Source organism: Penicillium paradoxum, assembly GCF_028828445.1.
Source record: "Penicillium paradoxum strain IBT 22861 chromosome Unknown utg000003l_segment0_segment0, whole genome shotgun sequence".
Classification (NCBI taxonomy): domain Eukaryota; kingdom Fungi; phylum Ascomycota; class Eurotiomycetes; order Eurotiales; family Aspergillaceae; genus Penicillium; species Penicillium paradoxum.
The window spans coordinates 5,640-28,662 of NW_026643181.1; the positions used below are offsets into that span (position 1 = coordinate 5,640).

The following is a 23,023-nucleotide window of genomic DNA, read 5'->3' on the forward strand; positions in this document are numbered from 1 at the left end:
CTTTCTTCGCCTACCGTGACCTCTCTCCTAGTACCGAATTAACTTACGATTATAACTAAGATGAGGAGAATACTACGGCCTAGAAGATCGAGCCTAATATAATCGTGCTAGGCGCCTAACACCACTCCCGTGGGTTAGTGCGCCCTACCACTTTAAAAATTCTTACTACTTTATAAAAAATCAACATTTTTCTTATTAAACCTCATTTATCTTAATAACCCTATGCTATCTATATAGTAGCTCCTATTATTAGGAAATCTAGATACTAATCTAGCTTTATGCTTAGCTTCCTCCCTATCCCGCACTAATTGAGCCTGCTGCTTAGCCTCTACTATCTTAGCATTCCGCGCCTCCTTACGTAGCTGCTTCTTTAAATTATTATCCTGCCTTTTTATAATACGCTAGTTTACATTTATAGGCGAAAGTGCTAAATTAGTAGCTCTAAGGATCCGTTTCTAGCTTTAGGGGCCTTTCGACCGCGCTTTCGCTACGCGAGCCTTTTTTAGATTTGCCTTATATAAAGTAAGTCTTTACGCGAAAAGCGTATTTCCGTTAATAAGACGTTTAATATACCTTTGTATAGACTTTAGTAGCTCGTTATACTCCCTAAGCTTATCGATAATCTTAGTATTAAGCTTATTAGCCCGTTATAAGGTATCTAGGGGGAATTAGTTACTAAACTTAAGGGTTCGGGGGGGGGAGGGTAAATTAAAAATACGTAGCACCTCTCCCTTATTATCTACTATTTTTTAACGAAGTAGACTAAGGATAGCCTTAGGATTAAAAGGCTAGATTCCTCGAGTTTTAAAAGCGCTCCGGATAGTACGTAATATAAAAGCTTGCTTTCGAATATTATATATTATCCGGAAAAAGTCCTTTTTTCGAGATACACTTCTACCCTATATAACTGCCTTATTATTTACCGTACGGAAATAGTGTTTAAGATATTAAAACACCTAACTATCGAGAGGTTAGCAAAAATAGGTAGTATATAGTAAAAACTATATTAGGATAATAAAATACTACTCGCAAAACTATATAAAATCGTACGTAGTATACGAATAGTGGTTATCTATTAATAAAAGCCTCGGTCGGCCCTTTTAAATATAGTCTTTTAATACTTCGTAAAATGAGTATAACTATTAAAACGTGGTATAGTCGTCGATCTAGCTATTAGGGGTTAGTTTGATTCGAAAATCCGGTATAGTGATATTTATATACCACTCTTCGAGATACTCGGAGCCCTTTAGTAAAAACCACGGAAGTATAACCTATCCGTCGGTAGTAATACACTTAATTCTAGTAATAGACTTATGCTGACCGCCGGTAGGGTTAGGATAGTCTTTTATAGGTATAATGACCTTTTATCGCTTACCTTCGCTAATTCTATAGCTAGTTTTATCCTAATTGAAGATCTTATTTAGTTAGAAATTATATTTTTCTATAAGCTTACGTAGCCTATAGAACTAAAGGAATAAATAGCCGAAATCCTCGCTATTAACCCTTACTTTTTTAGCTGGTTTAGGGTTAATATATACGAGATTAGGGGGTAAACGTTTAATAAAACGATAGACCTAGTTTTTGCTAACTTAATAATCCGAACTAGCACCTTTTAGAATAGAATTTGCACTCTACTCTATAAGGTAAGGGGTAGGGTAAATAGACGTATTATGTAGAGAATTAATCTATTAAATTAATGCCTTTTCCTAAATTACGTCTAATACCCTACTTTAGCTACTATATACGGAGGCAGACTTATTACCGCGGATACGCCCGTATAGCCGCTGGTATAGAACGTTAAAATCACGCGCTAGCTAGGAGATATTGGAGATATCACCCTAGGAATAGGTCTCAATTGCCTTTATGATCCGATCCTCGGTAAAATCAGGGGTATTTGATATAGTGGTAGGGAGATAAATAAGGTTTAATGAGAAAAATGTTGATTTTTTATAAAGTGGTAAGAATTTTTGAAGTGGTAGGGCGCACTAACCCACGGGAGTGGTGTTAGGCGCCTAGCACAATTAGTGCCTACTCTAGGTAATAAAGCTAAATACCGTAGATGTAAATCCTACGTAGTTAGGCGTACGATAAGACCTAAGGGAAATATCCCTACTCGGGCCTTCTATACGTTAGTATTACTTCCCTATAGTAGGCCCTTTATCCGAGTGCACTCCTACTACTTCTAGTTAAAAGTACCTAGGACGAGGAAAGGGCTATTATAGTAGGTAATTCGGTTTACTATATTAATTTAGATACTTTCGTTTTATTTTTATAGGGTTATCTACTCTTAATAACTTAGCTAATCCGGTTTAGAGTAACAATCTAGAAGAGAGAGATTCTACTAGATAGCGGTAAGGAGATTAATTCGGCCGGAAAGAGGGACTATAACTAGTCGCGAAGTAGGTCTACTATTTAAAAGGTTTATAGCTATTACTCCCCTTATAAGAAGTTATAATCGGAAGAACTTTCCTTCTTCCTTTTCTCCCTTAGACTAGGTATTAATTAGAATATACTATTACTCCTAAGAAGACTTAGCTAGGGATATAATACGAGTACTAGGCTCTAATCTTACGACCCTATATAGGGGTATAGATTATCCTTAGTATTAATTCTAGCTCTATTTTATCCCTATATTACGGCCCTTATAGGTTCTAGCTTAGATAGGTTCGGGATTTTCTTTATAATATATAGTAGAATATCTATAAATTCTACTCTCGGAATCTATTAATTATCTTATATTTTTCTAACTAATACGACTATATAAAAGATACTTACTATTCTTTATACTATCTATTTATATCTAGATTATAATAAGAAAAGCTTATATCTACTACTATATTAAACTATATACCTACTATTTAAATAATAGGACTAATTTAATATCTATTTCTTAACTCCTATTACTTCTATTAAAGTCAAAATCTCTATTATATAGCTATAGAACGAATACTTAGTATAATATATATTTTCTAATCTTATATATAGAGTACTAGTACTCCTCCCTCTATAATAAAAAGTAAGGAACTTTTATTTTATTCTCTTTACTATCTTAATATTATCTTATTATTCCTTTATTTCCTATTATATCCTTTTTATAAATATTTAATATATAATTATCTTATCTCTATTAATTTACCTTAGGTATACTTACTATAAAATCCTATAATAGAATTAATAAGTTCTATATCCTTAGGTTTATAAATATATATACGTAAGAGACTATAGATAAGTCCTATAAGAGACCGTTTTAATTCACTCGCTAAAGGATAGATAGAACTTATAAATAAGGAGTAGGGACTTAAAATAATACTTACTCGTTACTAAGCTAAGACGGTAGAACTCGACCTATTTATTAAGTTATAGATACCGTAAAGAGATAAAGTAATCGCTCGTTAGGATCTAGCTTTTCGAGATTATAGGGTAGCCCTTTAGGAACGAGGATATCTAACTTACTATCTTCTTCTCTATAGGTAGTAGGTCGGAATTTATATATAGGGGTTTATATTTTTATTAGAGCGGCGGTTAATTGTCTAGAAGATTAACGAATTATAGAGGTTATAGAGATTAATCTTTATTATACGTCTTTATATAGAAGTTACTATATTCTTAGAGATAGAACTACCCTCTAGAGCTTTCTTTTAGGGGATAAAGGAGATAAATAATCTCTACTAACTAGAGGATTTATATAAAGAAGATCTTATTTTTATCTACCTAACGGATTAGGTACTACTAGAAGTCCTAATATAAATATATTTTCTTTTAATTCTATTTCTCCGCTATACTTATATCTTAGTCTAAATATACTATATTTTCTATAAAGACTTAGCTAATAATACTTAGGAGGATATAACTAGATTAGAAATTATACGCTCTAGCGGGTAGATTTATAGATTCTACTATAACTATAAGCGTAAATATAGGCTATAGGCTTACCTAATACCGATTCTAGGATTTAGTTATATTACTTCTACTATAAGTATAATTTAAGTAATAAGTAGTTAATTAATAGCTAGTTTATTTAATTATTTATTATAAGATAGTTATAGAGTAGTACCGATACTATTAGCTTATACTAGGAATCTATATAGGGAAAAAGATATAGATAGGAATATATAAAAGATATTATATAATAGTAAGATAGTAATAAGGGAATAAGACTAAATAGATCTAGCGATTAGATAGGAGTCCGAAGTTTAATATCTCTATCTCTAAAGTAGCGGCTTCTATAGAGGGTTCGCTCTATAGACTTCGTAGGCCTATATTATAGGGAAGGTAATAGAACGGTTTTCCCTATAGCTACTTCGCCTAAGCTAAATAGATAAAATATATATAGTACCCTCTATAGCGGAGGCCTTTATTAGAATAAAAGTAGAGTAGTATATTATATATAGTAGAGAAGTTTAAATAACGCTTATATATCTCTATAATAGCTAAGTCTAGTCCTAATCTCCTCCTACGTAGGACGTAAAAGACTAGACTATATATTAGTAAAAACGGATCGAGAGGGCTAGGGCTAGAAAAGTCCGTAATAAGCACTAAATAGAGTATATAAGGTTAGTCTAGATACTTAGTATAGATAATAAAATTATATATAAGGAATCGGTTCCGCTCTAAGGGGTACTAGCTTAACTAGATTCGATCTAGTAAGAGAAGAATATATAGGGGGCGGAGAAACCGAATAAGACTATAGAGAAAGTAGCATTAGGTCGCCTTAAGGTTAGCCGGGTCTAATATATAGGAGGCGTAGGAGTTAATCTAGTCGTCCCCGGCCTATATAGCGACCGTATTCCTAACGCTTAGGGGTTAAGGTAGACCCCTAGTATCGTCTACTAGCGGTTTAAGCTCGGAAGAGTCTAGTATAGGGCGACTAAAGAACTAAGAGAATCCTTTATATATAAGAAATCCCTATATAAAGTTAAAGATCTTAATCTAATTCTATAGGTTACCTTTATAATTCTAAAGGTAGCTAAAGTAGATTATATTAACTAGGTTTATTATTTTAATATAATCTTTATAATCTTAATATATAACTAACTAAGATACAATAAAGGCCTCTATAGCTAACTAGAGTAGGCTAAATACCTAGTAAAATTAGACGTATTAATAAGCGTTATATAGACTTATATAATATTACTCTATAGAGGCTTTATTAAGAGGATAAGTACGTAGTAAAAGGGTGATAGTAACGCTACTAATAGAAAGATTTCGGGTCTTAATAGGATCGAGGACGGAAGGACTACTTCTATAGGTATTATTAATCGAGGGCGACTAGTATAGTATAAATAGGCGCTTTATATACGTCTAATTGTTACGACCCTCTACTAGGAGAGTGCCTTATAGGCTAGATCCCGCCTAGTCCTATGACCTAGAACCCGTGACCTAGTAGGGGTAGTATAACCCCCCGCTAGAGACCGCACTAGGGAGACTAAGTCCTGCTAGGTTAGGTGACCTAGTCCTATGACCCGCTAAAGGTTATCTATATAGAGACTGCTAGGGGAACTTAGCTCTTTAGCGATTAGTTTACGAATATACTAGTACCTTACTATTCCTTTACTCTAGTTCTATATTACCTACTAGGACCTATTAGTACGCCGGTCCTAATATTCTAATCGCTAAATCTTAATTGAACTAGACCGTTAGAATACGTAATATCGACGACTCGACGTACGAGCGACCGCCTAAGGGGAACCTTAGCCCCGATCGCGGAAACGAACGACGTCCCGGGACCCCTATAACCCCTACTAGAAGAGGTAGAGATATAGGGAGTCGACGATAACCCTTAGGGAGGAAACCCGCCGGATCCGATAACCCCGACCGAGATAGACGAGGAGGCGGAACTCCGAGAGTTAGAGACCCTTAAAAGACGTCTAGCTCTAGTAAAGGAGAGAAAAATAGGATCCGCGCGGAACTATAGGACGAAGAAGAAAACGTAATAATCCTATAGGTGAGAATATAAGGATCTAGAATCTATCGGGGTTTACTAGGTAGCACTACTAGCTAAACTACCTACTAACTACCTAATACTACCCGTACGAACTCGATTATATCGTAAGGAAGTGCCGGAGGCTACCTATCCTATTAGAAGGAAGTAAGGGAACTACGTATACCCTATAATATAATAATATATAGAGCTAAGAGTTCGGGCGAATATAATCTCTTTAAGTCGAACTAGGAAGCCTTCTAAAATAGATACCCTAACTAGTTCGCTAATAACGTACGTAAGATAGACCGAGTAACTAAGTTCCTAGCGCCGAAGGTTAATATAACGTAGATAGAATACCGTAGGAATAACCTAGGTATAATATTTACCTAGTTAGTCTTCGAAATATAGACGCTCGCTTAGGTCACTAATCCCGTTAAGATATAGCGAGAAGCTAAATATAACTAGTAGTAGATAACGTAAGCTAAGCACTAGGATATATACTAATACGCCCTAAAGCTTACTAGACTCTATAACCGCCTAAAAGATACGCCGACTAGATAGATAAGGATCGACCGTTTAGAGATAGGTATCGTTAAGGAGATACGAGACGAAGTAAGGAGGTTTATAGCCCCCGCTATAGATTAATAGGACGACTAGGTAGCTTTCTATAACTAAATTAAGAAAGTAATACTAAATAGGATATTATACCTTAGGGAGGCTAGGAAGATAACGCCGAGAAATACTATAGACTTATAAGGATCTAGTAAAAGACCCTTTAAAGGAAATAGCGCCTTCCCCATATAGTAAGCTATAGCTACTACGGAGGGTAGAAAAGCTACCGTAGGGTCTAAACGAGATTAGAGCGGAGATAGTAAATTCTATAACTTCTATAGTAAGCTAGGCCACTATACGAAGGACTACTATAGGAAAGCTATAGTAAATGCTATAGCCGCGGAAGAGTTAAAAAAATAGATAACCCTATACTATAGACTCCCGTAGTATTAGGGATAGTTCTCTTCGGAGAACGTAAGGGAGTATACTAAGCACTTATCTATAACGTACTAATATTAGATATTAAGACTAGAGCCCTAATAGGGGTAGCTAAGACGCTAATAGATAGTAGTGTAACCTAGAGCTTTATAAGCTAGAAATAGGTAAAAGAGAACCTAGAAGAGACGTATATAACGAGTACCTACCTAGTAGAAGCTATAGATAGGCGTAAGATCCCTTTATATAGAAGCCGAGAAGTATAGCTTAACCTAATAGACCGGAATAGAACCTATAGAGTTATTAAAATAACCTACGAAGCCGTAGATATAACGATCTACGATATAATTCTAGGAATAGATTAGCTTAGACTAGTAAATCCGGATATTAACTAGGTAACTAGTAAGTAGGCGTATAGGAATATAGCCCCGCTAGAGGTTAAAACCCTCCTACTAGAAGACTTCGAGGAAGAAATAAGACTATAAGGTATATTTAGAGAACTACGCCTAGACGTCGATAAGATTACCGGGGAGTTTATAGTAATACTAGGGGTAATATAAAGTTCGGATAGGACCTCCTATCCGGTATAACCTTTAACTAAACTCCCGCTAGAATACTAAGATCTAGCTATTATAGCGAGTAAAGAAGGTACTATAGCCTTTCTAACCTACGTAGAGTATAATTACGTAATTAAGCTAATACCGGGTAAGATACCCCCTTAGAGGCTAGTATACGTACTATCCGCTAAGAAGTTAGAAGTCCTCCGCTAGTATATTAAGGAGAACCTCGAAAAAGGTTAGATCCGATACTTAAAGAGTTAATCGGGTATACCTATCCTCTTTATACTAAAGAAAGACGGTAAGCTTAGACTCTATATAGACTATAGAGGGTTAAACGCGATCACTATTAAGAACCGCTACCCTCTACCACTAATTAATAAGTCTCTAGTAAGATTATTAGGAGCCTAGATCTATACTAAGCTAGATCTATAAGACGCTCACTATAAAATCTATATAAAATAGGGAGATAAGTAGAAGATAGCGTTTAGATACCGTTACGGATATTTCGAATATATAGTAATACCGTTTAGACTCGCTAACGCTCCCGCTACCTTCTAAGCGTATATTAATAGAGCCTTAGTAGGACTTATTAACGTTTACTTAGTAGTGTATCTTAATAATATACTAATCTTCTCGAAGGATAAGGAGACCTACGTATATTACGTCCGAGAAGTACTAGAACGCCTAATTAAGTAGAGATTATTTATTAAACCTAGTAAGTATATATTCTACGTAAAGAGGGTTAACTTCTTAGGCTTTATCGTCTCCCGCTATAGAGTTACTATAGACCCTACCCGAGTAGAGACGATAAGCTAATAGCTAGAGCCGACCTATATCTTCGACGTATAGTAGTTCGTAGGTTTCGCTAACTTCTACCGATATTTTATTAGGAAATAGTCGATAATTAGCGCCCCCCTTAACGATCTAATTAAGGGGCTAGACGTATAAAAGAAGGGAAGAAATAAGCGCTAAAAAGGGTTCGTCTTTATAGAAGAAGCGCGAGAAGCTTTTAAAAGGACTAAGACCGCTTTCTAGACTACGCTAATACTTATATACTTCGACGCTACGTTAAAAGCTATAATAGAAACGGACGCGTTAGGAGCCGCTATCTACGTAATTATATTATAACTTTATAAAGATAGACACTAGTACCTTATCGCCTTCTACTCCCGGAAGATATTAGTAGTAGAGAGAAATTACTAGGTCGGCGACTAAGAAATACTAGTAATCTTTACGGGGTTTAAGAAATAGCGCCACTTTCTTAAAGGAAATAAGTACCCGATCGTAGTAATAATAGACTATACTAATCTCGTCTAGTTTATAACGACTAAAGAGCTTATAAGACACTAGGTACACTAGGTAGAATACCTTATAGGTTTCGACTTCGTTATTATATTCCGCCTAGGGAAAACGAACCCTATAAACACTCTTAGTAGATAACCTAACTATATAGTAGATAAGCTACCGGACGCTATAAGTCGTAATATCTTTATATAGAGACTCGGGGAGACTATCGGTAAAGGCGCTATCTACTAAAGGGATCTACGGGATATAATATACCTAGGCGCTATAATAATAATAGTACGTATAGAGATCCCTATTAAGCCCGCGACGAATAGACTACTAAGTTAAAAGGAGGTACGCGAAGTAGCGAAAGGAGAAACTATATATACCTACGAGCCGCTAGAAACTATAGTAGAACTTATACTTAAGATATAGGCGAAGAATAAGTTCTATAGGAATACGCTTAAAAGGGTACGGGAAACCGGCGACTTCGAATAACCTCCGAAGATATAGTAAAGCGTAAGGAGCTAGGATAGACTACTAAAATATAATAACTACGTCTATATTCCCGAAGGCGAACCTATAATCTACTAGGAAATTATAAAGATCTACTATAACGATCCGTAAGTAGGCTATTATACGAGGAAAAGGACGCTATAGGCTATTAGACGTAAATACTAGTAGAAAAGCCTTATTAAGGATATATAGGACTACGTTCTTATATACTAAGTATACTAGTCTAATACTATTAAACGCTATAAGCTATATAGACTACTCGAACTACTACTAGTACTAGAGAGACTAGACTAGTAGATAAGTATAGACTTTATTATAGGCCTACTACCCTTAAAATAGGAGGGGAAGGCCTATAACGTAATTATAGTTATAGTCGATCTATTCTTAAAATATTCCCTCTATATTTCCTATACTAAGGACGTAGACTCGCTAGAACTCGTAACCTTATTTTACAAAAAGGTTATACCCCTATAGGGAATACTAGAAAACCTCGTTAGCGATAGAGGCACCGTCTTTATATTAAAATTCTAGAGCTATTTCTACTACCTTCTCGCTACAAGATATAGACTATTAACGGCCTATTACCTATAAACTAATAAGTAGATAGAGAGATAAAACTAGAGTATTAAGTATTACCTACGTAATATAGTAAGCTAGTACTAGAATAACTAGATAAGATAGATCCCCCTTATATAGATCGTCTATAATACTACTACCTATAGCGTACTAAAAATATCCCCGGCCGAAGTACTACTAGGATTCCGACCGGAACTAAGAACGTTAGTACTAGATAGGAAGATAGAAACCTATAATAACGCCGAAAACCGCGTAAAGGAAATACTAAAGATACGAGAAATACTAAAAAAGCGCCTAGAAGGGTCGAAAACTATAATAAAGCGAGCCTACGATAGGAAATATATAGAGAAGTCTTTCGTAATCGGATAATAGGTTATACTAAGAAATAAGTATATTAACTTAGGACGACCGTATAAAAAGCTAGATAACCGCTATATAGGACCCTTCGCGATAGTAGATACGGTAGGATAATAAATATACTAGCTAATCCTTACGCTAAGATACCGTAAGATCTACCCTATATAATATACTTTAATACTAGAGCTATACTATAGAGACCCGCTAAAAGCTTAAGAGCGGCCTAATCCTATACTAGTAGATAACTAACCTAAATAGGAGATCGAGGAGATCCTTACCGATAACCGTAAGGGCGCCGAATACCTTATTAAATAGAGAGGATACGGGCACGAGGAAAATACTTAGGAGCTAAGAGAAAACGTAGAAGATACGCTAGCATTCGAGAGCTACTATAATAAGAAGAAAGAACGGCTAGAGTATATAATACGCTAAGGAAGATCCGTAAAGAAGAAGTTAATATAACCTAGGATCTACTATTAGATACGTTCCGGGAAGGTTAGAGGGACCGGAGTAGGCTTAAGAACGCCGAACCCGATAGCTAACTACCGAACGGACCCCTAGAAAATAACTAGCTACGCTAGTATACGCTATAGATAGGTTAAGGGAGGATCTAAAATACTAGTAAAGATAAGGAGCGGACGAAAAATATCCTAAAGAGACTATAGACGTATAATAAGGATACGTAGGAATTTATCGCTAAAAAATAAGACAAAAAGTAATATAGCTAATACTCTCTAAAGGTATAACGTAATAACTACCTATACTAGATAAGTAACCCCTAAGATACGCCTATATCCTTACCGCTATATATATAACCTAACCCGAGGAGGCGCCCGAAGCTAACCTATAACCTAACTTATTAATAAAACCTACGTCGAAAGGGGCGGAGGGGGTAGGGGAGGTAGAGGGGGCGTAGCGTAAAGAGGACCGAAAGGTATAACTATACCCATATAGATATCTCGAGTTAAAGTATTCCGCGTACCTCGAAACCCCTATATAATCGTAAAGAACGATATATTCTACGCGGGGGTAGTACGGGGCGCTAAGATATAAGTATTAGCTTAGGCGTCGAGCCTAGAATCGACCTAAGGAACGTTAATAACCGCTAATACGAGCGGAGGTCCGTACTTACTATTATATAAGACTACCGCTTCCTTATATAATAGTTATACCGGGGAGTATTAACGTTAATCCCGCTAGGCGGAGGGATATATATATACCCTAGGTTATATCTAAGACGGTCTATATAACGCCGATACTACGTACTTATAGGGTTAGTAGGAGGGACGACGGCCGGAGGGGCGTAATTATTAATAGAGGTATACGTCGCACTCGCGACCGGAGGAAAGGGAGCTACTATAATAAGTCGAAATAACCTATAGTAAGAAAAGCGAGACGACGAAAAGCTATAAGAAGAAAAGCGAAGCGAAGAAAAGCTATAAGAAGAAAAGCGAATAGACGAAGAAGTATAGAAAGAAGAAAGCTATAACTCGAAGAGAGATAAGTGAAAAATATATAAAGAACTTAGATTATACGCGACGAAGAGAGATAACGCTTAAAGCTCCGAGTCTATCTACACCTTCTACTATAAAGACAAATTACCCTCTTTTAGATAGCTAGATATATATACTATTTTCGAACCCTCCCTATCTCGACTATAAGAGACCCTCGACCCCCGACCCTTAGCTACGAGGACGTAGCTCTTTAAGGAGGGGGAAAATGTTACGACCCTCTACTAGGAGAGTGTCTTATAAGCTAGATCCCGCCTAGTCCTATAACCTAGAACCCGTGACCTAGTAGGGGTAGTATGACCTCCCGCTAGAGACCGCACTAGGGAGACTAAGTCCTACTAGGTTAGGTGACCTAGTCCTATAACCCGCTAAAGGTTATCTATATAGAGACTACTAGGGGAACTTAGCTCTTTAGCGATTAGTTTATAAATATACTAGCACCCTACTATTCCTTCACTCTAGTTCTATATTACCTACTAGGACCCGTTAGTACACCGGTCCTAACACTAATAATCTATAATCTACCTTAATATATAGTAGTATCTATTAGGTAAGAGAGTAGGGTATTATAGAGTATTAGTAAAGAGAGAATACTATAATTAGGAGTTATTAGTTAGCCGAATAGGAAGGGGGGAGCCTCTATAATAGGTAGGTACTCGGCGCGATTACTAAATTCCTAAAGAGTATCCTTAGAGTATAGACTAAGGTAGTAGGCTTACTCGGCCTAGAGTACTTAGAGACGATAGATCTAGATATTATATTTATACTAAGGGGAGGAGTACTATATAGGTTAGCTTAATTCTAACTATATAGGGTACTTCGTACTAGGTATATATAGAGCTACGCTATACGCTAAGCGCGGGTATCTATAAGCGGTAAGTATAGTATAATCTACTCGTCGAATTAGTAGAGCTAGTGATATTACTATAAGAATTAAGTAGGGTTAAGGTCTAATAGATCTATTATTTTAGAGTAAAGTAGGTTTCGATACGAGTAGCCGTAAGTTAGACTTAAAGAGTAGTAGAGCTAGGGTAGTAGTAGAATAGGAAAAGAAAAGCCTAGAAGAGGTAAAAGAGCGAGACTCGAGCTAGGTACCTATCTTCTTAAGTACGAGTATATACTAGCTAGTAGGAAGTTATTAAGACTCTATATCTAACGACCGGGAGTGGAATAAGAAGGGGTTCGGTTCCTCCCTAATAGATCTAACGCTAACGGGCTTAGGTATCTATTATAGCGTCCGGGTATAGTTCCCCGGCTACGCCTAGAGCTTAACGATTAGCGTCTAAGGGTAGATAACTTAGGGGTTCTAGCTATTACTAGTCTAAGCTCTATATAAGCTATAAAATCTTAGTATATATAGCTTAAGTTAGATCTAGGAATATAGTCCCGCTTAGGTATATATAGGGTAATACTTCTAAAACTATATAGCTCCTTATTATATTTAAGGACTACTATACTATAATATAAAGTAGTTATCGTACCGAATTAAGTTAGTTAAGTATATATTTTATAATATAGTAGCGGGAAAGCTACTTAGGTTAGGAATTTAGGGGTAGACTATATTCGCGCTATTATATACCCTTATTACGCTTATCTAGGCCCTAATACCGCGAGAGGGCGTATTATAAAAACGAGTTAATCTAGTTAGTACCTAAGGTAGCTCCTATAGGTATTTCTACGCGAATAATATAGGGTTCTTAGCGTTAGTAATTTCGCTTTAGAGGTTTTCTTTATTCTAGTTATATAGTAGTATAGGAGTATATTATTAGTCCGGAATTAGCCTTAGTTAATAGTAGCTTATATTAGCTAAGACTTCGGAGGTATACTACCCCTATAGAAGAGGTACGTATATACTTAGTAGAGGCTTTAAATATTAGGAACTAGATACCGCGCTATAGGCTATACTAATAAGAAGTATAGAAAGAGCTTAGGGAAGACTATAATTTAATTAGTAGAAACCTCTATATATTAGCCTCTTCGTAATAGTCTAGAACTATAACCTATATAAAGGGTATATTTTATAAGTTTTACTTAGATAAGTAAGTGCTTTATTTCGGGGAAAGCGAAAGGATTCCGCTCGTTAGATACTACTCCTAATATAGAACTATTATATAGAAGTGAAAAAAAAAAAAAAAAAAAAAACTAGGATAAAAGAGAGAGGAAAAAAAGGCTATTTCTAGTAAGAGACTACTTACTAATAGCTAAATATACCCTACTATATAGCTAATCCCTATAGATAGAACTATAGGGGGAAATATATAGGATATAAGACTATAGATAAGCCGTACTCTTTACTATACGCGTATTATATCTTATTATATTACTAGAAGAGGTTAATAGTATTAGAGTAAAAGTAACTAACTATATTTAGGTAGATAGTAAATATAATATCTCTATAGTATAGACCTAGTTATATTATAGTTTAGAACTAGAAAAGGCTAGTATACTAGAAGGTAAAGGCTTATATATACGCTACGATAAAACTAGCGAGCGCTCTATAAGTATAGCGGAATTAATATATATATTATACTATAACTTCGAGGAGTTTAGTACCTAAGTAGATTAGTATAGACTTAAGTAATACCGAGAAAGCGAGGTCGGCGCTATTAGTAAATAAGGAGACTAGGGAGGCCCTAAATACAAGGAACGGGAGTAGAGTGCTAAGGATACGAGTAGGGAATAGTTTAGCTATATAGATATACGTTAGCCGGAAATAACTACGGCTAAGGAGGGTTAGGAGAGCGTTAGATATACGGGAGATAGACTAACGGTATAGCTATAAGGAGTTAACTCTACTACCGTAAGAATAATAAGTTTATCGATTACGTAGATAGAAGTAGAGATATACCGGAGATAAAGGTAAAATATAGATAGGAAGAGAAGCCGAGATTAGAACGGACTAAGGGCGTAGTAAAGTCTATTTAAGTATAACCGGCGTAGAGCTAAATCGGAGAGAGATAGCTAGGGAAATCTATATATAAGTTATTTTACCTTACCTACCTCCTTTAGCCTAACTATACTAGTTAAAGTAAATCTATCTTAACTATATATCTAGAGCTTTATCCTCTTCTATTACCGAAGGACGGTTTTCCTATAACTATATATACCCTAAGACGCTTTAGTACTCTATAGGCGCGGATTATAGTATAGGTAAGTAAAGGGCCCGAATATTATAGTACTTAATTTAGATCTTAGAAATATTTCTATCGCTACTTCTTCTATTTAACCGGCTAATACTATCTTCTCCCTAGGCTATTCGACTTCGTTACTATCGATCGACTCTAGCTTATCGTTAGACTTATCTCTATCTCTACTATTAATTAACTCTAGCTCGTTATTAGACTCCTCCTTATCTCTATAGTAGCTAGACGCTACCTTTTTTTATTAAGTCCTAATAACTATATCTTATATAGTTATCGCCGCTACTCGCGTTACTCTTTAAACTAAAGATCCTAATAAAATATATATAGGTAGTAGTACTAAAGGGAGGTTTAATTAGGGAAGTAACCTTCTCTATATTAGTTTATAGGAAAGTCCGAGCTAAGAGAGAGGTAGTCCTATATTATAGGAAATTACTCTATTTATAAGCCTAGTAGAGGATATAATAACCTTCTTCTATTATAAGCCGACGAATTTTTCTTATATTTATCTAAATCGATCGGCTTAATAAGACTATATTAATAGATATAGAGGCCTTATACTACTATCTACTTAGCGCGGGACTAAGAATCTATACTATCTCTAACTCGCGGTATAGAGGTTAATATAATACTTTAGGTTATATAGTTAAAAAAAAGTTAGCTCTAGAATTTAGAGGTAGTATTACCGATTATAGCTTATTTATTAGTAGTATTTAGCCTTCTTAGACGATAAGGCTTTAATATAATATCTAAGTAGATAGTACGATAATAACTATATAGGTCGTTAGTCGATTCTAAGCGCTTTTATAATAATATTAGGATTTAGTTATTAGCGAGAGGCTTATAATCTAAGGCGGTTAGAGCGTAGGTATAGCTATTTTAGATAAAACTTATATACTTAAGATATTAGGGGATACGATAAAACCGCTTACCTAACTAAAGTATAACCTCCTTTATATCTTAATATAGCTCTTAGTTCCTATACTATTAAATAGTATCTATATACTATCGCTTACTTTAGTAAGCTAGAATTATAGTAGTTATAAGAATAATAAATTATAAGGATAACCTATATACTAAAGGTAGGCTTCTTAAGGAAGGATTAGGTTATATATTAAGAAAATACTATATCTAGGCTAATAGGTTAGGGGTATTTTACTTATCTAGAAACGTATATACTTATTATATCGTACTATAGTAAAGGATAAAAAGATAGAGAGGAAGACCTCTAGTAGTATATAATAGCTAGAAAAATAAGGAGAGGGAAAAGAGAAGAGTACTACTAGTAGCTTTAAATCTCTAGCGCTAGTCTACTACGACTAAAAGTAGTAGCGTACCCTTAACTTAGAAGATTCGTCTATACCGGATAAGATAAATAGATTTAGATATATCCGCCTAAGCGCGGGTCTCCGGTATAAATCTATTTATTAGACTAAGCGGCGGCGGACCTTTTAGCCTCCTAAGGTGATAGTAAGGGGAGGGATTCGTTAACCGCACTACCTTATTTATTAATTTTTTATTTTTTTTTAATTCCTATACCCGTTTATAAAGCGCTAAAATAACTAACGGTCTAAAGTATAAGATTATAGTTTTCGAACTAAAGAACGGGAAGTACTTAATAGTAGTAGAGGATAGAAATAACTAAGGACTCCTACTTAGAGATTACTAGATTTTACTCGGAATAAAATAAAAGATTAAATAGAAATAGATTAAAAGTAATAGAGACTTAATAATTATAGGTATAGCGATAGAAGAACCTAAGAGAAGGGACTTTAGCGGTATACTCTACTCGGATAAGGTAAAAGGGTAAGTCGACGAATAGACTATATATATCTAATATATTAAGAAACTACCTATATCTTAAGGTATAATCCCCCTTATTCTATAGTATATAAAGGGGTTTAGTAATACTATAGTCGATTTAAATAATAGCGACGCCTAATAGAGGGAAAATCCTATACCTATTAAGTAAGATAATATTCCGCCGATTAGGAAGGGTATAGTTATAATAATTAGCTAAGAAGTAATCTATCTATAGATAAGAGTTAAATATATAATTTACTAGTATAGAGAGTCTATTAGGTTATATTAGTATACTAATATATATATAATTAGGCGATATAAAATATATATTTATAGAGCTTAGTCTACTAAGGTAAAAGGTAGAATATATTCTAAAGACTCTAGCCGGAATATTCGAGTTACCGAAGCTAACTAGGATTAAAATCCTATTAACCGTTTAGGTATATACGGCTAAATTAGAAATCGACTTATATATATATACTTTATATAGGGAAATTATTCTTAGAAGCCTATTTTAAGATATACTACGCGTAAGATAGATAGGATACGTATAGTAGCGGGTATTACTAATAGCGTAAGATACTCGGTCGAGTTAGGAAAGGTATAAAAGCTAAGAGACTCTACTTTTACACTTAATAGATATAGAAGTATATATATATAATAACGCGTAAAACTATATCGCGGATTATATATTTATTAGTAGAGGGGATTTCGTATCCTAAAACTAGGCTTAGTAATATACCTATAAGCTAAGCCTCTATTAGGGATTATATAGAAATAGTAGATAAGAAAAAAAAAAAAAAAACGCCTTAGGAATACCTCTAATAGGAAGACTAGACTATATAAGGGAAAGCCTATATAGGAATAAACTAGAAACGAAGTAGATAATCTTCTATCTTTAACCTCCTATTATACTATAATAAGGGCCTTTTTTTCCGTATTTAGTTTCTACTTTATTATATTAGATAAAGCTAAACCTACTACTACGAGCCCTTAGATTTAAGTACTAAACCCGCGGTTCTAACTTACGGCTACCTAACTTAAGTAGCTAAACCGGTAATAACGGCGGCGAGTAAAGAAAAAGAGAAGAAAGGCGGCTAAGAAGTAGAAAAAGTAAAAAGCGACACTTAAAGGTAAAGGACGGAAGCCCTAGGGGGGTAGTATAAATACTAATTACGATAATATATAGGGTAATTAGGGGCGCTATTAGCGATAAGCGTTTAAAACTCTATAGAGCGAATACGACTATATCTTATACGAGTACGATTAGTACTATCCTATATAGATAGAGAGCGACGTAGAGTTAATACGGGATATATATCCTAAAAGTGATTATATATATAATACTCTAGGATCTAGTCCGCCCTAGTCGGACTAGATCTATATAAGTAAGCCGGCGGTTAATAAGGAGGTATTAGCGGGTTACGATTCTTCTATTATAGTCTTATCCGACTTCGATAGTAATATAGTTCGGGGCGGGGAAAGAGGAGATAAGATATATAATCTAAGTATTATTTCGGGAGATCTTTTAGAGGATTCGTTTTAAAATAAGATAGCGAGATAGATCGAGCTTACTTTTAGAGATAGCGACGTAGATATAATAGAGGTATAGTAAATATAATATATCTAAGGTATACTAAATAACTAAAGATAGATCTAGTTTTATCTATAAGGAAAGGAAGGGGATTTATAAATAATAGATAAAAAAAAAAAAAAACTTAACCTAGTTTAAGCTACTATTTAGAGGAGTAGCTAATATAAGTACTAAACGTATATTATTCTATAGGATAGGAAAGCCTAGGAGCCTAAGTAGTCTAGTTAAATAGTATATAATCTATATTATATATAGTTATTACTAGTAGTCTATACGTTCTAGTTAAGAGCTATATAGGGGATATAGCGAAGTCGGATATTTTATAACCTTAAGCTATATAGTAATAGGTAATACGTGATTTCGGTAGTACCTCTAGAGTATATTTAGGAGTCGTTCTCTAAGAAAAAGAGTATATTAGAACTAAAAAACCTATATAGAGAAGGAAGTAAATAAAAGGGGAATAAGATCGACGGACTATAGTTTATAGGGAGAGAGCTATAAATTATATAAACTAGATTTATACTATAATTAGTAATCTAGCCGTACTTTCTAAGCTAAAAAGATCCTAGTTACCGCTAACTAGTAGAATCCTTTCTTTCCTTCTATATTAGTCTAAAGTCTTTCCGCGATATTAACGATATAATAGATAGACTAAATTAGCTCTATAATTTATATAGATTCCGAGACGCTAGCCCTTATACCTAATACGTAAAATAGGGGCTAGAATACTTTATAATAGATAAAATCTATATATAAAGATACCTCTACTACGAGAGTTAGGTAGGCTATACTTTTTATATCTAACCTAGTAGCTAAGTAAAGAGCTTTACTAGTAACTAATAGAATATACCTTTAAGAGCGTTCTATTCTAATAATTCCTTTATCACTAAAGTAAAGAGAATATAAATTAAGATAACTATAGAGAATAGCTAAGTTTAATAATAGCCCTATAAAGGGAATATAGTTTAAGCGACGCCTTAACTAACTAATAAAGCGAGGTAGGGAAGAAGTCGAGAGGAATCTAAGGTAAATATAAATAATATACGAGATAGACTAAGATAGGTAATCTCTAACCGCTATTATATTATAAGTTAAAATATATTAGGTAAAGGCTAGATACTACTAGCGGATTAACTAGAACTAGAAGATAGAGAGGGTAGTTAGTATAGTATCCTTATCGCTATAACCTTCTAAGAAAAGGAAAGGAAGGAAACGATAGGTCTAAAGGGTATCTAGGATAACTAATACCTACTATATATTACTAGCTAAATCTTAAAGGAAAAAGTATATATATAAACTAAAATTCTAGGACTAGGAGGAGAAAGGAAAAGAAGAAAAAGAGTATTAGGAGATAAGAGGTTTACGTAGAGTAAGGATTAGAAACCTTATAACTATAAGCCCTCTTAGATAGTTATATACTCCTCTATCTAGATTAGATTTAGTCCCTAAATACCGGCTTATCGATATCCTCGGTATCTTTAAGACGGTTACTATATTCTATAGCCTTAATCTAATCTTTTACGCGAAGTAGGGGTCTAGGCTTTAACGGATACTAGTTATATAGATCTTTTTTCTTCTTATATACGTTTATTAGGTTTCGCGTAGGATACTATTATAGGTTAATACCTACCTTTATATCTAATTAAGTCGATTCTATACTATAGTTTTAGTAATACTTATAAGTATAAAGGATCTTATTTACGTCCTATCTATCTATTTTATTAATCTTAATAGGTAGGGTAGGATCTAAGTACTATCTCTATAGTAGTTCTATCCTTAACGCTCTCCGAAGCTTACTTAGGAAAATAGAATATACCTTCCTTAAGTTAGTAAAGGCTAGGTTATATAAAATTCTAACTTTCTTAATAATTCTATATAAACGATTTACTAAGGGGGATAGCTTCTAACTTAGTTCTTTAGGTAGCTAATCGTTTATACTTCTAAAGACTTAATTATTAGTACCGAAATCCTCCTTTTAACGAGATTTATTTACTTACTATACTTAGAGTTATTAAGAGTTACTAATCTACTCCTTAGTCTAGATCTAAATAACCTATAGTTATAAAAGTATATTAACTATATATTACTTATTTACTAATATATAGTCTATATCCTTCGAGTTAAAAGTTATTACTAGTTTAGATTCTCTCTCTATAAAGAAAGGGGGGTTTTTTATAGTATCTAATAGAAAGGTAGATATTATAAAATTAACTATAAAAATAATCTCCGACTAATTATCCTAATTTAGCTTAATATATAGAGGAAGACGTTAAGCTATATACTAATTTACGATTTTACTCTAGATATTAGTCTAGGGATAGTAAGTAGTTAATAGCTTTCTTTTAACTCTTAGTATCCGATAGAACTCTATCTAGATCTTAGGGATAAACCGTCTACCTTAATTAGATACTAGATAATATAGTCTATAAAGAGTAGAGCTATTTAACGTATAATTATAACCTTATAATAAGGAATTAATATCGGTCGCTTACTTAACCGGTTTACGACCTCTAATACTATATAGAATCCGTACCGATCTTTTAGGAAAGATCGAAAGTCTAAGGAGATATTAATAAGGCGACCGAGAGAGGGAAAAAGGGAGAAGGAAGAATCTATAATTCTCCGAAGCTAGTAAAAGCTAGAGACTATATAGTCCCTAAAGACTAAGAAACTAGTAACTAAAAGAGTCCTCCTATTAAAGGAGCTTAGTCTATAGAACTAAACTACCTAAAAGGGCGAGGATTAAGATATACTATATATTAACTTACCCCCCTAGACTAAGGTAAAAAACCGGTAGAAATCTTAATCTTAAATATATATAAAAGTTCGGGTCTAATCTCTTATAGTATATTTTAAATATTCTTTTAAACTAATTTCTTAGGGGTCTCTTTAAGTTCGGGTTTTAGTAGTATATTTATAATAGCGTCTACGATATTTTTATTACTATTAATAAGCTAGATCTTACTCGACCTCTCTCTTATAGTATATTTTATAATTTAATATTTAATATTAAGCTATTTAGTACTCTTATAGTAAGAGTCTTTCTATAGAATTATAACTAATTTATCGCTATCTATATAGATTATAATTAGAGGGTAATCTAGTACTAGATCCGGTTAATATAGGATCTTTATAGGATAGAGACCTTCTCGTATAGCTCCGTTTATTACGATATATTCTATACCTATCTTATCTTTATAAAGTCTAGGGAAAATAGAGATCCTATAAAAAAAAGGATTAAACTCTCTATTACTTTCGTATCTTCGTAATTATAGTATAAAGTATTAACTTACCTACTCTATTTCTAGTCTATATACTTCCTATAATAAATCCTATAATTAAGGGAACTTTATAAATATCGTCGAAATTAAGATAGTATAGTTTTATCCTCTTTTCTAGGGATTATACTTCGTCTTACTACTCTATAGAATATAAAAGTAATATTTAGTCTAGTTCGAATAGCTACCTATATAACCTTACGGATATCCTTACTAAATATAGTCTTCTTAGTTATTAAGAAGTCTATTAATTTATTAAATTCTAATATTATAAAAGGAGTTTAATCTAAAGATTCTATCGGTATAAAAGTCGATATAACCCTTCCTAAACTCGCGGTTTAAATTAAGTCTTTAATATAAGTAGCTTAGTCTATAAAGATACTAGTTTAAGATCTTAAACTACTATATCTAAAAAGTCCTACTAGATCCCTAATTACCTTAATTTTAAAGGTAATAGACTATTAAAACTAGTCTCTTATAGTTATTAAAGGTACTATATAAAAGGTATTATATCTATAGAGGAGTAGCCGCTAATCTCGCTTAGTATTAATAGAAATAGATTTTTCGTTATATATTTACTAAAATTATAGCTTTTTAATAGGCTCTTTATTAATAGTTTTAAATAAAATATTTACTAACTAGCGTAATCCGTAAATTTCTTAATTTAATATATATACTATTTATAGCGGTTTATACCTAGGTAGAGATCTTATAAAAATATACCTACCGTCTATTACTATATTAAGGTATATCGTTATATAGTTAATTTACTCCTAAACTAGCTTTCTTATTTATACTATCGTTAAAAAGAGTCTTATACTTTCCGGTATCCTAATAGATATATAGGTATTATTAAAGTCGAATCTTAGTCGTTATCTATTTCTATAAATAACCTATCTTATATAGAATTCGGGGATAATAGGTTCTATATTATATTTAATATTATATACCCGTTTACTAGGTAGAATAGTACTACCTCTTAGGGGTATATTAATACTTTAGTATCTATTAGTAGCTTCTAGCCTACTAATTTTCTTATCTATTACCTTTTAGGTAAATTTACTATTCTATAGACCTCTTAGCTTCTCTATAGTTTTATAGAATTTAATTTTCTATAGTTTAAGTCTTAATACTAAGATTCTAATAATCTTATATATATTATTCTAGTTATAAGATATTAGTATTTCCGCACTCTATACTAACTATATCTTATTACTACGTCCTTTTTAGTCTTAATCTTTATCTCTTACTATAGGTTTTCTAGTAGTTCGATAAGATAATCTTTATACTAATATTTAAGGTTCTAATATATAAGATATTAGACCTAAAGAAGATTTAAATCTTCCCGGCTCGCTTACTAAGCCCGTTTAATAATATATATAGAGTTATCTAGCTTAAGTTAAGTCGGAGCTAATAGTATTAGGGCCGTTTTTTTATTAAGGTATTCTAATAGAAGTAACGTAATTAACTAGCTATTATCCTTATATAGAGCGT

The 23,023-nt window shown here is 33.6% G+C and overlaps 1 protein-coding gene across 1 annotated transcript; it reads right to left on the minus strand.

Moving 5' to 3' along the window:
* Positions 1-530: 530 nt before the first annotated feature.
* On the minus strand, positions 531-1,814 carry N7457_001961 (uncharacterized protein; the record flags this gene model as incomplete). The annotated part of the gene is made up of 5 exons (XM_057173007.1): positions 531-635; positions 1,222-1,292; positions 1,376-1,403; positions 1,509-1,574; positions 1,746-1,814. Coding segments are annotated over 5 exons (339 nt in total), but the record flags the coding sequence as incomplete, so codon positions are not given.
* Between the last annotated feature and the right edge of the window lie 21,209 nt (positions 1,815-23,023).